Raw genomic sequence first — 18,391 nt, 5'->3', positions numbered from 1 at the left:
TGGTTGTTGATGCTGACAGGAAAAAGAATTGTTATTTATCAGTGGTCATGGAATACTGTTGCCATATCTGGGCAGGAGCTGCCAAAAACAGCCTATCCTCCCTTGACAGAGTACAAAATAGACTTCGTGGTTTAGTGGGGGATGCCCTTTTCTCTACCCTGCAACCCCTCTCCCACAGAAGAGACGTTGCGAGCCTATCCTTGTTTTATCGTTATTTTCATGGCAAATGCTCGTCTGGGCTCCAGTCCCTGGTCCCCCCTCGCCAGTCTTTCACGAAAAACACCCGTCTAGCTGAATCCACTGTGAAAAATTTCCCCCACTCTATATCTGTGCCTAAATCAAAACGCGGATTTCATGAACAAAGCTTCTTTCTTAGAACTGCACGCCTGTGGAACTCTGTTCCGTCTGCCTGCTTCCCTCCGGACTACAACTTGGATGTCTTCAAGTCTAATGTTAACAAATTCCTAATGAACCGCCCCCTTAAGTAAACACTTCATCAAATCTCCTCACTAACGTAATGTACTTGCAATAACCCTTATCCCTGAGTGGCTTCCGGGCCTTGATAAGTGTTGATCACTGTGTAAAAAAAAAAAACAAAAAAAAATGCACTTAGATTTGGGTGTGTTCTGTTGAGCTGAAGTTACCGGTTGCAGCTATGTTATCTGCGCAACTCAGATCAGACAAAAGATGGTCACCAATTGAAAAAGAACAGCTGTATTGTTGTAGTTAAATGTAGATTCAAAAATAAAAACTTAATCCGAAAAACATAAATACGAAAGACTGTAATCTAACTTGTTGCACAGCTTCGACGATGAAAAAATATATAAATAAAACAGTAGACTTGTATATGTATGCGTCTGTGTGTCTGTGTGTCAATATTTAATCGATAAACTTTTAAACTACATGTCACATAACACTGAAATTAACAGGAAATAGAATCCTACACAAAGGATGGTTTATAATGAATAAAATCTTTGGATGAATAACGCGTACAGAAAAACGTTGGCAAGATGAAATGCAAGCAGTTCATTTCAACTTATCAAGATATTTCTATTGCTTTTGCGCATGCGCAAATTCAAAGGTAGTTTGAAATATTTTTATTTTAAATCCTTCTGATCGCGATAGCTTAAATGATAAGGAACGTTACTGAAGTGCTAAATGTTTTGGTTTCGATTTTATCTGATGGTACCCAAGTCAGTTTAAACTTTGGAAATCAGTACTATATATTAAGTACTATATAATATTCAATAGAGAATTGACTCTGTAATAATAAATACGAAATCTGCATGAAATAAAATATATTTAAGCGTATCTTACGACCGGGCAAGACTCTTGCAAGTATAGAATAAAAAATAATTTCCTATTAGCAACTAATATTATATATAAAAAAATAATAATTACCCATTAGTTTTCAAGTCGAACCTAATATTCCAAAAGCACGAAATGGTCACGTGAGTAGCAACTTCCAGTTTCGTCATTATGATAGATCGATACCAGTTATAAATAATATACATTGACAAAGTTAGACATTTGTATATATAAGATTCACTCACAAGCTAACGGAACACATATGCTAGGGGTAAAGAATTCAAATGTAAGCTATATTTAATTAATTCTATTTTCCTACAATAAAGGGATAAAAATGGGGATGGAAACCCTTCGTGAAACTTCAGATACATCAGATTTTTGTCAAAATTTAACTCTATATATTTTGAGAAATTTTAACATTTATTTTATGAAATTTGATCCATATTTATTTTATGAAATTTGTTATTATTAATTGCTTTTTGCGTCTCTAAGTTAATATGCAAACAATATTGTAAAGATATCTCCCCCCATTTAGAAGACTGGCGTTTTTCAGTCTTCCCATAATTCATTGCTGTTAACCTAATCATGCACTGTTGTAAGCTAAGGCTGATCTGCCTTCGATATGCATCAGTTGTATCAATGATGTTAAAAAGATTCTTATTGATTTTGTCATCGATCGGTCGGGTCGCTTTTCAAAAAGATAAAACCTCAGAATCCCATAGGGATGTCTGCAGTTGATCAACAATTTAGTCAGATGGATCGCCGGGCTAGAGCACTCCTACTCCCACTTACCCTCACCCGAACCCCTCTATCCTCTACCCTCTACCCTTTACCCTTACAGCAGAATCTGATCACTGGTCTTTCAAATCCACCCTAACTGCGTCCAAAGATAATTGACTTTTGCACTTGAATAGAGAAACGAAGCAGGTAATAAAACAGTAAAACAAAAGCGAATGCAAACAATTCCATCCAATTCCACAGAGAGAACAGAATCGATGTTCTGCCCTTCCCCTCCTCTAACCTGTTGTACGAAAACAAAAACAAAAGACTTACAAAACAAAAGTTCTTCATACCAAACGCACAATAGAAAGCTTGTTATAAAAACATATCCAATCTCAGTTTGCTTTATCGAAACAAGCATTTCTAGTTCCAAATCAAACCTTTGACACTTTGACATTTATAATTTGATCTACAACTATTATATTATATAAATGGATCAGCGTTTGACTTCAAGAAACCTACTCGAGTTACGACATATTTGTAACACTATGATGACCATTTTGTTGATTCTCGCAAGTTATCCGAGTGGCAACGGTTCATCACATATTGTTCATCACTCGAAACCCTTATCCTCTACTGACTTTCGGCCTTGATAAGCGGCAACTCAATACTCAAATAGAACATGATTATGATATGGATCGACTAAAAGAAAGCATACAACACAATCCTCCAAACACAGTAATTCAAAATGCTACGAAAAGAAAAATCTTAAGCGACAACAGACCTATCACCTGCATAACAACCAGATGGAATATTTTAACGGCACAGCGAGAGCATCTACTACTCGTTTAATATCCACCAATTATCCAAAGAATAGAAATGATGCCGGAAAAAGAGAAGAATGAACACTTGTCTGCTATATATTTGCTAAAATATACAAAAGAATTAAAACTAAGAACTCTTATCCTCGAGTAGCCCTAGGTCTTCATAAGTGGTAATTTATTACCAAAATGGAATATTATTGTGGGATGACTCGACTGCAACAAAGCATACAAACACATTCTTCTAAACACAGACTTTTGGTGTACAAAATATCTGAAAAATTATCACATTTTATGGAGGCAGCAATGGAAAAATAGAGACTTAGACTGGAATAACATTCTTTCCAGAGGCAAAAATACAGAGAAATTATCAAGGAAGACTGTTTAGCTCTATTACTACTTATCATAGTCATGATAATAAAAATATGCTCAGAAAATGTAATGTTGGATGCAAATCTATGGACACAATTTTAAAGCAAAACCACGATGTATATGAATGCGTAAAAACTATTGACAAAAAAAAAGTTACAATGATTAATAAACGAAACTAGAAATTTTAGGTTCAAACATTGGAAATCAAATAAGAAAAGCGTGTTTCATATTAGTTGAAGAAGAGAAATCTCGAAAAATAAACGTAAGGCATAACACGTCTAAGCGTTTTAAAGGCACTTAGTGAACGTCGTTTTAATATTTGTGCATTCTGGAAGTGAATATCATGGGGTCAGCAGAGATGATGACCACTTTCTTGATCTGACAGCTTGAGTATTGTTGCTAGGCAACACGCAATAATATCACATTTCCTCTCTTTCCTATTGGTGCAAACGTATTCTTGTTTGTATTATAATAACACTTATCGTAAATCGATAAAGATTCACTTGAGTTTTAACAATTTTTTCCATGAGAGGAAGCAGATATCCCAAGCCCTCCCTTTCTCTCTCTCTCTTTCTCTCTCTCTCTCTCTCTCTCTTTCTTTCTACTGATTCCATAAAAGAGAAAACATCTGAACTGCTTATTCGCCACGTCACACTAGCGACTTTCAGTTTGTGCTGTAACTGCCGAGCCACACAGCTCTCACTAGACTTCCCATTGAAAATCTCACTCTACTTAATTTGAACTTTACACAAAAATCTTTTATTCCAACCTTACTTTACACGTCTGCATGTAATTATTGTTACATAATCAAACCAAGTTTAAGTCTATTATGCACCAGTTATGAAAGGCATGAAGTCTCAATTCGTCAAATTCTTTGTAAATACCAATTAATTTTAAATTAAAAATAATATAATGTATCGTTTACGTTTGGTTTCTTCCAATATTCAATAATTCACAATACGTGTTCATATATCAAGCTAAATATTCCCTATTATAATTCATCATATTTGGTTCAACATCCATTTTACATGCTGGCATGTGTTGGACGGCTTTTAGAAATTGACTTCCAAACGAACTTATTTTCGGTTTTTACTTCTCTCAAGTTGATCTTTATCACTTACATCCATGTTTTCTTTGCCAACCAACCTGTGCACTGAACCTGCTATCTCAACTGTCTTACATCTACTAACCCAAGAATTATCAGCCATTCTTTCAACCTGACCGTCGAAGATTTCTCTTATACTGTTTAGATTTAATCTTCCTTTGTGATCACCAGATCCAAGCCTCTCTTTAAGACATATTACATATCCATCGTATTGTTCCTATATTATTTCTCCCCATGCAACGGGTGTCCTCAACCCTCACTGGTTAAGTTTCACTTTCATACATTATCACACTGCGTACACATACCTGAGCTTATTTCATCCATTCCTTATTCGTGTTCAGACGATTAATCGGATTCGGGAATCACAAAATTAGGAACGGTAGAGTATCAGAATCGGCATGGAAAAAATGTGTGTTTTTTTTCCGATAAAAGCGATTTTATTAGTTGTTTTATTTGTTTTAAACTTTTCTTTCGATTAAACAATAGATTTTTTTTTATTTTAACCAATCTGTAAAACTAAAATTTACAGATGAGTATAGTATTTACATTTCTAAAAATATCTGCGCATATTAGAGTTTTTTTTTTACAGCGATTCGAAAATAATAAATAACAAACAACTCTATGACTTAGAATATTTAGAGGTTTTTATAAAATCGGAATCAGTAATTGTATTGGAATCGAGAATTTAGAGCAGAATCAAAAATTGAATCAGAATCAGGAAAAATATTGTAATCATCCTAACGCTACTCCTTTGCAATCACACTAGCACCTGCTCCCCCTTGTGCTCCAATGATATTAACAACATAATAAAACTTCTCGACAACTGCAATAGCTTTTCATATCATTTTCATCCATGAAATGCATTTTCAAAAACTTATCAAAACGGCAATAAACAAAATCGTTTGTATTACTTGTTTTGATTGGACTATTTTTCTCATCTTGAGTTTTATTTGTGCAACGTTTCGGTCGGTCTAGCCTTCGATTTTCATCAGGCATGTTGGTCGTTATCTTAAAAAAGAAAAGAAAGACAACGACCAACATGCCTGATAAAGGTCGAAGGCTATACCGACCGAAACGTTGCAGAAATAAAACTCAAGATGAGAACAATAGTCCAATAAAAACAAGTAATACAAACAATCAGACCTCATCTCCAAAATTTCAGAACTGCAAAATATTTTTGTTTTAAATTTGTAAACTTGATATTTTTCATAAATGATGACTATATTTTTTTTATGATTCAGGTTTTCACATCAACACAATCGGAACACTTTTGACACGGAATCAAAGTTTTAATTCAAAAGCAAGATGCAGTTCTACAATTGTGCCATAGCGGTAGATGACAATCTGACATCCGTTGAATCGGCGACGAAATTACTCTGGGTGGTTTTTAGTCCAATCATCTTTCTCGTCGGTATGACGGCTAACATTCTTGCCTTGATCGTTCTCTATCGAGTACAACGGCAAACTTGCTCAGTGGGCGTCACCTACAGATTCGTCCTCGCCATCAGCGACATGACTATACTCTGTACCGGACTTTCACGCTATTGGATTCTTTACCTTTTCAACTGTGATATCCGACAAATCAGTGATGCTGGATGCAAGATCAATCTTTTTGTTATCTACGTCAGCATGCAATACTCGTCGTGGGTTCTTGTTTCTCTCACCGTCCAACGCTGCTTTGTCGTCTACGATCCTCTTCGTTTTAAACGTATTTGGACAGTAAAAATGTCGTGGATCCAATTAAGTATTTTATTTGTTTTTCTATCTTTAATTGACTGCCATTATTTTTTCACGAATGGAATCAGGGATGGCGCTTGTGATTCCCTGTCGGACGAAATTTGGCATTTTGAAGAAAATTATTTCGTCTTCATCGATCTCGCCATTCTTTGTCTCATCCCTTTCGTCATTATGTTCGCTGGGAATCTGTATTTCCTGAAAAACATGCGCGGAATCCGTGAGATCCGTCGGAGTTTAACAGAAGGCCAAAGGGCAACTCGTCCGCGACAACAAAACACAAAACTAATCATGAAAATGACCTGGCTTTTCCTGTTCACGACGCTGCCTATCTGCGTACAGATGATCGCCGATTCGTTCATCAAAGAATACGACGAAGAAAAAGATTTGGCGAAAGCGGTCTGTTACCTTTTCCAATACTTTGGCGTCTCACTCAACATCGTCATTTACATCACGAACGATCGAAGTTTCAGACAACAATTCAGAATATTATTCAACTTAAAACACACGTAAGTAATTTGACATTTTTCTTTCTAAATAAATTTTTATTTCCCACCAAAAAACACCGCCTCCTTCACCTCTCTTTTTTCTTATCTACCCGATAATCCTATCAATACTTGAATAATTGAAGTACAATGTCAAGGTAAAAACCTAGTGAATGATAAATGTTGGCTGGCTAAATTCTTACCAAAAACAGCAATTTTCCCCCTTTATCAGAAACATTGTTCATGGAATGCGAGGACTGAAGAACAAAAATAAGAGAAACGAGAATTACAAGGCTGCGGAAAGTAAACAGCATGCATTTTTACTCGCCTTAGTTCCTGTAGTTCAGCGGTTGACTTGCCGTATCGCAAATTTATGTTCACCTAAAATATTGTTAGTTGATATCCTGTTGTATATCGTGCAGCATCAACTTGGATGCATCGTGCCATCAAAAGCATCCAATTCTGAAGGCATGTTGTTTTTTTTTACATACTTATCAAGGCCCGGAGGCCACTTGAGAATGAGGGTTAATCAGTGTACAGTAATCAATGGGACAATATCGTAGTAATCGTTAGTAATGGAAATTTGGTAAATTAGATTATTTAAGGGGGCGGTTCAACAAAAATTTGTTCACATTGGACTTGAAGACGACCATATTGTAGTCAGCTGGAAAGAAGACAAATAGAAGAGAGTTCCACAAGGGTGCAGTTCTAAGAAAGAAGCTTTCAGTTTAGTCACAGATAAAGATAAAGTGTGGGGGAATTATTCATAGTGGCTTCAGCTAGATGAGTGTTTTTCGTGAAAGTTTGGCGAGGAGGAACCATAGATTGAAGCTCAGATGAGCACTTGCTATAAAAATAACGATAAGCAGAGACAGACTCGCAATGTCTCTTGTGTGGGAAAGAGGTTGCAGGGAAGAGAAAGGGGCATTTCCCCACTAGGCTATAAAGTCTATTTTGAACGTTGTCAAGGCAGAATAAGCTGCTTCTTGTAGCTTCTGGCAAAGGTACTCTATGGACATATCTGGCTCTTACATAGTTAGAGAATAGCAGTAGTAGTGATATATCTACTAGAGCCATAGAAGGATCCAACCATTTTTCCAGCAACCTTGGCAACAGATTTGATGTATGTGTTCTATCTCAGATCAGGGTAAAGGTCAGACCCAGGAGCTTGTTAAAACATGAGGCCTCACCAAGACGAAAGCAATTCATTTCAATTGATGCCAAATGGAGATCAGAACGTTGATGATGTAAACATAGAAGCTTGATTTTAAATGTATTAAAATTAACCAGCCACCTCTTTCCCCATTGTACCAAATACTCAAGATCAGAGGAGAGAAAATCAGCCATTGGTCATTTATGGCCTTTGACGTTTTGCCATAGATGGTCGTGTCGTCAACATAAATGTCTACAAATGGTCTTGGGATGTGATTTGGAAGATCATTAATGTAGATCAGGAAGGGAGCTGGGCCAAGAATAGAGCCTGAGGGACTCCAGCATTAATACTGTGAGCTTCTGATTTCTGCCCATCAACCACAACTCTTATAAATCTATCAGAGAGAAATGATTTAATGATTGAAAAGACATTTCCTGCTATTACATAGCTGGAGATCTGGTGAAATAATTTTTATGCCATACCCTATCAAAGGCCTTCAATATGTCAAGAACAATTATCCCAGAAAGGAAGCTTCCATCAAGAGATTCGCTCATCCTATGAGATATAACTGTTAGCGCATCTGCTGTAGATTTAGCAGAATGGAAACCATATTGCATGTCACTAAGAAGGTTATTTTTGCTGAAATGGTTGACTACTTCTCTATTTAACACAGATTCCAGCAACTTACTCATGACACACAGGAGACTTATTGGTCTGCACTGAGAGGAAGATGACCGATCACCTAAATTCTTAGTTACCTCAAATCTGGATAGATGCTACTGTTGATACACTCACACTGTACATCATTAATTTCGGTCTGCCCCTTCTCAAGATACATTTCCGACATTTTCAGGGGAAAAAATGTTATAATTTAGTCAAAAAATAAAAATCAAATTTACAAGGTGCCTTTAAAAAGTTCCCAAACATTTTTTGTACAGGCATTTAAAATTGCTGTAGAGTCTTCAGAATTCAGTATGTTATTGCTATACATCTTATGAGATGACTGACCAATTTTTATGATTCCAGATTCAAATGAACAACTACAGTAGGAATTAAAATACACCCTACTAAAGCCTGATCGTCACAGTAAGTGAATTTCAAAAATGCAATCTAGACGTGAAAACAATTTAGAAGAATGATATGCAATAAAATTCTGTTTTTAACTTGGGAAAAAATGCCACAGAAATGTATGGAATGCTTCAGACTTCTTTTGGGCCATCTTGCATGAATCGGGCATCAGAGTTTGAGAGGCAGAACAGATTCAAGGAAGACAGGGAGTCTGTGAGGGATGAAGAGAGGTGTAAGAGGAGTAAGGAAGTCAGAACACAGAGTTGATTGGGCAAATAAAGAATTTCAAAGATAAGGACCGTCATGTGTCTATAGAGACAATAAGTGCACAGCTTGATGTCAGTGTGGGAACTGTACACAATTAATAATGAGGAACAAAATGCAGAAGATTTGCGCAAATATTGTCTCTAGGGTGCTTAGAGATCTCAATCATTGTCACAGACTATTTGACCAAGATGAGCATTAAAACAGTTCCTCATCCTCCCTATAATCAATGTCTTGTAGCCTGTGATATTTAGTTATTCCCAAAACGCAAGGAAATCCTTAGAGGCTATCCTTATAAGACAATTGAGGAGATGAAAGAGGCTGTAACAAGAGTCATTCACACACTCACCTAAGAGGACTTCTATAGGGTCTTCCAAAAATTGCTACAATATATAGCAAGTGCATTGCAACCAAAGGAGATTACTTCATAGGGTATTAAAGTTTCATGTGTGTACTATCAATAAAAGTGTCCATACGAAAAAGTTTAAAAACTTATTGAAGGCACCTTATATATATTATATAATATATATTATATAATATATATTATATAATATATTATATAATATATATTATATAATATATTATATATTACATTTATATATAATAATTCATATATTATATAATATATTATATAATATATAATATATATAATATAATATATAATATATTATATATTATGTAATATATAATATATAATATATTATATAGTATATAATATATAATATATAATATATTATATATTATGTAATATATATTATATAATATATTATATATTGTGTATTATATAATATATTATATAATATATAATGTATATTATATAATATATATTATATAATATATATTATATATTATATAATATATATGTTATATATTATATAATATATATTATATAATATATATTAAATAATATATATTATATATAATATATTATATAATATATATGATATATTATATAATATATATGATATATTATATAATATATATAATATATTATATCATATATAATATATTATATACTATATTATATATAATATATTATATATTATATAATATATATTATTTATTATATATTATATAATATATTATGCACAATATATTATATATAATATATTATATATTATATAATATATTATATATTATATGATATATAATATATAATATATTATATATGATATATTATATAATATATAGTATATATTATATATTACATATTATATAATATATAATATATATTATATATATTATATACTATATTATATATTATGTATTATATAATATATAATATATTATATTAAATATTATATATATTATATAATTATATGGAAAAATGCGCGCATGAAAAGTAATATTCTTAAGATTTTATTAAACCTGGAAAAGTAAAGGACAAGAAATTCAACCTGGAAAAGTAAAGAACAAGATATTCTAGTAAAGTAAAAAATAAGAATTTTTTAGACTTAAAATATTGCAGCTAAAAATAAAATTTGAATATTGATACATATTTTATTTATTTTTTGCATATGTTGTTGTTTATTGTTGAGTTAGAAAGGGTATCAGTCGCTGGATTGAACTTATTTCCCCCCTATTATTTGCATATATTTATGTAGTGAAAATTGTTTGAATAAAATTAATTCATTAGTTAGTTAGTTAGTAGATGGAATTAATAATTTTATAATTTACATAAAAATTAGTAATTTTATTATATCATAATTAGGATCATTTAATTCATTAATCAAACAACAACATATGCAAATAATAAATAAAATATTTATCAATATTCAAATTTTATTTTTAGCTGCAATATTTTAAGTCTAAAAAATTCTTATTTTTTACTTTACTAGAATATCTTGTTCTTTACTTTTCCAGGTTGAATTTCTTGCCATTTACTTTTCCAGGTTTAATAAAATCTTAAGAATATTACTTTTCATGCGCGCATTTTTCCATATAATCCATGATTTTTCCAGGCATTGCTATTGTATTAATATATAAATTTATAATATTTATTAATGATTGTCAAAAAAAATTTTCATGCGCGCATTTTTCCATATAATATATATATATATATATATATATATATATATATATATATATATATATATATATATATATATATATACACACAACCCCTCCCTTCTTTATATGTAGGTACAAATATGCTCAGAAACTGAGCAAATATATTGTATTGTGGGGGGTGTAGATAAAACAAACAAACAAACAAACAAAAACAATTGCGCACGTATCTGATTTTAAGATTGAAAATGCGAATTTTGAATGTGTCTTATTTTTTATCTTTTGTGTTTTGAAGTGTGAAATTCGTTAATAAAAAATTATGTATTTTCATTATTTTTGCGAAAAACACTGCTTTTATTTTGAAAAATAAATTAACTTTCTTTTAATGAGTCCAATAGTGCTAATATGCCATTAAATAGGAAATGCTTTGAAGAATCGATACCAAAAAAAAAGAAAAAAATCAATAAAAACTGCGCATTTTACTTATTTGTCTTTTTGCATTTTTTGTTTTTTTCATTTTCCATTTTTCTTTTTCTTGTATTATTTTGAAGTTCATTTTTTTTTTTCAATTCTTCTTCATTTAATTGATTACCCACCTCATAATTACTTCCATTATTACTATTCTCAGGCCCTGGATTTAACTCAATATCCATTATCATCGACATTTAAAGTGACGTCTGCTTTTATCCTTTTTTTTAATTTACCTTTTAAAAAATCTCCTTCAGACGATTTTCTTTCTTTTTTTTTTTTTTTTTGTAAATAAATATATTTTTATTATCATTATTATTCCAAGTTCGTTGTTAATATTACAAATATTAGATATATAAATACACGCAAAGAAAAATACAGGAATAATCGACAATGTTGTCTGTTTTTCTAAAAAATATATTTCTTTTTCATTCCCTGAACGAATGAGATAAATGAATAATAAAATAAAAATTCAACAATCTTTAAACTATTTTCAGTGTTTCCGAGTCAGTTTAAATAAAGTTGTGTTGTTTTTTCTTTCATTTCTTCTAATAAAATAAAATAAAAACTAAACCTTTTATTTTATCCAAGTTTCATTGTCATCGACATTTAAAGTGACGCCTGCTTTTATCCTTTTTTTTTTTAATTTACCTTTAAAAATCTTTAAACTATTTTCAGTATTTCCGAGTCAATTTAAATAAAGTTGTGTTGTTTTTTCTTTCATTTCTTCTACTAAAATAAAATAACAACTAAACCTTTTATTTTATCCATTTCTTTTTCTGGCTTCTTCTGATTGTCTCTGCCACTCCCACTAGTATTTTCTTCTTTTTAGTCTTTTAAGTTCACATGTATTATTCGACTTATTTACTTCCAAAACTAGGCAAGCAGGTTCACTGCTGCTGATGATAATATGGACAAGACACGATCTCACAGCAGCAGCAGCGGCAGTTCTAAGAGTAGTAGTTATAATAATAACTTGGAACCGGCGAATTATTAGCATATTAATAGTTCGATTTTCATCGGTTTTTAATTTTAAAAAAACCCATTACACGGGATTGAACCGAAAATCTTTCCACCAATCCCGGTTCTATACCCGTTACGGTAACATATAACATTTTCAATTTAATTTCGAATCACAGTAGTTGTTATAAAATGACTACATTTTTCATCAAGTGTGATAACGAAAAATTTGAGTTCATTCAAAGAATATGTATATCATAGAATTCACTAATATTTTTAATCGATAAATTCACTATTTTTTGCTATAAAATCATAAGGAGAGTTAAAAAAAAATTAGTTATTAAAAAAAAGTTCGTTTTTTTTTAATAATAAAAAACCGATACACGGGATTGAACCTAAAATCTTTCCACCAACCCCCGGTACTCTAACCGTTACGCTAACATGTCATATTGGCAAAATCGCAGTAAAAAATATTTATATACAAAAAAAGGTTATGCAAAATAAAAAAAAGCGTTAGTCACTTATGTACTTACTCTCCTGTTTGTGAACCCACATATTTTGTTGTAACTTTTTTTCTACTGAACCAATTTTCGAAATTGTTTTTTTTTTCAAAATATAGCTAATGAGTTGTTCTATCCAACTATATAACCTGTTTGAAATTTGGTTGCGAACGGAATTAGTGGTGGGAGTTTGAATGTGTCTCGATTCATTCAATTTCGGACTTAAGCATATATTCAACCACTACCGTGGTTGAATGATATATCATATAATATATATATAATATATATTATATTATTCATTATATAATAAATATATTATATAATATATATTATATAATATATAATATATATTATACAATATATAATATGTATTATATATTATATATTTCTCATTTCCTGTGAATTGTTTGTATACACACATTTTTTGAATGCGATAAAAGAGGGTGTGTGTTCGTTTTAATGTTAAGATCTTTTTATATAGAAACAATTTTCCTTTTCATCAGCTTTTGGTGACTTTCTCTTTTCTGTAAACTCAACCGTGACAAATGAATTTGAAGGCCACCAAGCGATTCATAACGATGCAGCTGATTCATAAGGAATGGCAACTCAGCAGAATCCTTGCATCCGCATCTCATCAAAGAATGATGGTATAGTGCATTGGGTTCGAAGGGGTTACTTTGAAGAGGAAGATCATGTTATTGATTATTGTTTTAAACCAAATTGTGACATGATTCTTCAATCAATTAAATGTCATGAATTTGTGGACTTCTGTCCTTACCTTAAGTGTTATTTTCACAATGTTTCGGTCGATGTAACCTCCAACCTTCTTCAGGTTTATCTTGTCAGACTTGGGAATGTTTCTGTCAAACTCGGAAATTTGGACAGAATTTCGAATAGAACACTTTATTTATTTTACAGGGGTAGCATGCTCTTGTCCCGTCAGCCATGACTGAATAGTATTTCGCAATTGCATTTTTCGGGCGACCACACTGAGAATTGAACCTTCAACCTTCAGAATAATATCACTTTTAAAATTGATTTTTCCAAGTACTCTAACCACTGCACCACGGGTTTTTGTGGGTCCACATTATCGAGTTCAACAAAAAAAATTTCCAAGTTCGACAAGATACACCTGAAGAAGGTAAGAGGTTACATCGATCGAAAGGTTGTGAAAATGACACTCAAGATGAGAACAGTACTCTGATGGATCCAAATAATACAAATAGCCAATTCTTATCTCAAAAATTCAGAAACTTTATGAAAATTGTTGATAATTCCCTTACTTTTTAAAGAAACGTAGACGCTATGATAGATACGGATGCAGAGACTATGACCACAACTGCTGTGAGTGTTTTGTGTATATGCGTGTCCGGCTGAAACGGTCTAATTATTTATGGCAAAAGAAGGGACAATTTATTTTGCGCTAAGCTTGTACATGTTTTACTTAAAAATTAACTATCAGATAATGGTATTGATTTGGCCTTAGTATCGAGATACATGGATATGTCGATTCATAAATTTAAGGCAATCATTAATTAGGTCTCGTTATCAATGGATTCGAATTTTTAAGGTAAGTAATCTAAAACGTACGAAAAAGAAATAGAAATTTGAAAAAAAAACGTATGAAATCAAATTTTAATCATGTGATCAGCTAAGAGTTGCATGTTTGTATATATATATATATATATATATATATATATATATATATATATATATATATATATATACAAACATGCAACTCTTATTATGTATATATATATTAATATATATATATATATATATATATTAATATATATATATATCAATATATATATCAATATATATATATATCAATATATATATATAAATATATCAATATATATATATATATAATTATATCAATATATATATATCAATATATATATATCTCAATATATATATATATTGATATATGTATATATCAATATATATATATCAATATATATATATATCAATATATATATATATCAATATATATATATTAATATATATATATCAATATATATATATATTGATATATATATATATATATCAATATATATATATATATCTCAATATATATATATATTGATATATGTATATATCAATATATATATATATATCAATATATATATATATATCAATATATATATATCAATATATATATATATTAATATATATATATCAATATATATATATTGATATATATATATATATCAATATATATATGTATCTCAATATATATATATATTGATATATGTATATATCAATATATATATATATATCAATATATATATATATCAATATATATATATATATATCAATATATATATATTAATATATATATATCAATATATATATATATCAATATATATATATATCAATATATATATATATATATATTAATATATATATCAATATATATATATATTGATATATATATATATATATATATATATATATATATATATATATATATATATATATACTTCGGAGTAGTTTTTATTTAACAATCAGTGGTTATGTAAACGTGAGATTGTAGGTTTACAAAATATTACTGGCAGTAATATTCTATAAGTTATCCCATCTAAACGAGAATTGCTCGATATTCAAGATAGAGCAAATAAATTAAATTGTAATTCAATGAATTCATTGAATTTCAATGAGAGTTTTTTGAAATTCATTGAATTACAATTTAATATATATATATATATATATATATATATATATATATATATATATATATATATATATATATATATCAATATATATATATAATTGACTTTGTCAAACAAACATGAAACTCTCAGCAAATTAGGTAATTGCAGATTTCAAAAATTTTCTTTTTGTTTAGGGGTATCTTGTTACCCTCGGAAACCTTTCTGTCAAACTCTGCAAGGAATTTCGGCAGAGCTCTTTATTTAATCTTCAGAGTAGTTTGTTTTCCTTCTGTCAAGCATGATTGCGTAAAAGTAATATTTTGATTGTTGCAATGCAGAATGAACCTTCAACTTACAACTAAATTTACCAAATATGTCACCCACTATATATTTATATGATGGACTCTCCCATCGATTTCGACATATGAACTTCCGCCACAACAACTAAGTTGCTCGGAAATCCACACAGATAATTTGTTTACAGTGGTGAAGGCTTTGTGTAGAACCAGCCACACTTTTTGGTATTACTGCTAACCTTTGTCAGTGCAGATGACTGCCACAGGTTTTTACATCAGTTACCTTCTCCTAGACTAAACTGGTTTCCTTCAATAATTACAAGAAACCTTCTCTACCACCAATAGCAATGGCCAGTGACTCCCTGTCTTAGAGTACATCTTTCAAACTCCTTGGCCTAACGTTCACAGGAAACATGAGTTGGAACAATTGTATTGAAAACATTGCCAGGGCCGCTGCGAAAAAGGTAGACTCTCTCTACCGTGCTAGAAAACTACTGACACCTAAAAGTATCCTGTACCTCTATAAGGCCACCATTCGCCCATGTATGGAGTATTGTTGTCACATTTGGGTAGGTGCATCTGCTGCTAGTCTCTCGCTCCTAGACAAGTTTCAAAAGGGAGTCGCCAATCTGATAGGCCCTGAACTGGCATCTAAGCTTCAGCCTCTGTCCCATCGACGATATGTTGCATCCCTCTGCCTGTTCTACAAGTATTTTAATGGCGAATGCTCTGACGAACTGCAGACATTGGTGCCCCCACGGCGTAGACACCCTCGACAAACCCAACAGGCAGCTAAATCCCACCCCCACACAGTAGAGATCCCTAGATGTAAAAGATCTTTTTACTCCAATAGTTTCTTCCCCAGAACCGCTAGACTCAGGAATTCTATTCCAGGTCCCTGCTTCCCTAACTGTACTGACATGCAGAAGTTCAAGTGTAACGTGAACCGACATCTTGCTGCCCAAATCCCAACATAGTGCCCCAGTAGTTGCTGCCCCTGATAGTAGCCCCCTACACCTGAGTGGCAATGTGCCTTGTTTGGGGTGAAAATGAAAAAAAAAAAAAAAAAAAAAAAAAAAGATGCATGTCTTAGCGAAAACTGGGAGTGCGTCTTTCTCAGTGAATTAATGTGTCTTCAGCTACCAACCTGGAAATTTCTGCAACTCGGCGCAGTACAAACAGCGCCTAGAATTCCCAAATGATTACCCATCTTATACCGGCCATTACATATATATATATATATATATATATATATATATATATATATATATATATATATATATATATATATGACATTCAAGATGGCGTAATGGAAAAATATAAAGGTAACCGCAGCTTCTCTTCTAATTTTCGGATTTTTACCATGTCAAATCGCATTTTAATTTCTTTTGATGAATTGATCGTTTCTATTTCTTCTGATGAATTAAGGGCATAATAGATTCACTGATTGATATAATAATTAAGTGATTGATTTTGTGCTACGAAACAGATACTGTCAAGAATTGTATGGGTAAACTGAATTAAAGGAATAAATCATATGATGGTCAACATCATGAATTTTGGAATATGACTTTTTGTCATTTATTATCTATATTGCTCTGTAATTACATTGAGCTTCTTATATAAGGATTGATATATAATAAGAATATATATATATATATATATATATAAATATATATATATATATATATATATATATATATTCTCGGGTTTTTTTATTCAAAAGTAATAAACTAATGAATTCAACGAGGTTGTTAGATAGTGCTCAAAAAAAAGAGCTAATAACACTTGTTTATTGTTATATAAACATGTTTACATCCCGCTGCTACAAACAGCCATTTGTTTCAATCAAACAACAGATATCATCAGGAAGCGACTTGACTATTCAAATGTTCAATGAATAACCTTTATTCATTGAACATTTGAATAGTCAAGTCGCTGCCTGATGATATCTGTTGTTTGATTGAAACAAATGGCTGTTTGTAGCAGCGGGATGTAAACATGTTTATATAACAATAAACAAGTATATATATATATATATATATATATATATATATATATATATATATATATATATACTGGTGTTTCATGCTTATGTAATCATCAGTGTAGGAAGTGCCATGAGATTCGAATCCAGCAACAAAGCCACCTTTTGCTTTATTTGTTAAGCCTTTACTTCAGGGTCACCAAACATTTGCTACAGGAATGAAACGAATTAAGTACTGGTAAGCGCCAAACAAATTATATATATATATATATATATATATATATATATATATATATATAGATGGGGGAGCCAAAAAGAATTAGAGAAATTCTTTAAAAGGATACTTATTGGGATAATATAAAGCTCAACAACTGAGGTGAAGTTTATATAGAAGAGAAAAATAATAAAACGACACTGTAATGTATATACCAATGCATATACATTTAATCGTTTACATTAGTAGATATCTTTACATACATATATATA

The 18,391-nt window shown here is 31.0% G+C and overlaps 1 protein-coding gene across 3 annotated transcripts in view; it reads left to right on the top strand.

Annotated features, from left to right (window-relative positions):
- The window catches only part of LOC145260642 (uncharacterized), a 140,932-nt gene that overhangs the window by 108,230 nt on the left and 14,311 nt on the right, over positions 1-18,391 (top strand). For all 3 annotated transcript variants that reach the window (XM_080118973.1, XM_080118989.1, XM_080118983.1), the window contains exon 2: positions 5,568-6,569. In XM_080118973.1, coding sequence (XP_079975099.1) covers positions 5,632-6,569 — 938 coding nt within the window. In that variant the 5' untranslated portion in view covers positions 5,568-5,631. The remainder of the gene's footprint in view (positions 1-5,567; positions 6,570-18,391) is intronic.

This window comes from Euprymna scolopes, chromosome 3 (assembly GCF_053919585.1).
Source record: "Euprymna scolopes isolate OS-2025 chromosome 3, ASM5391958v1, whole genome shotgun sequence".
Lineage (NCBI taxonomy): Eukaryota > Metazoa > Mollusca > Cephalopoda > Sepiida > Sepiolidae > Euprymna > Euprymna scolopes.
Note: the sequence above shows the minus strand (reverse complement) of the source record. Positions and strands in the feature narration are given on the sequence as shown.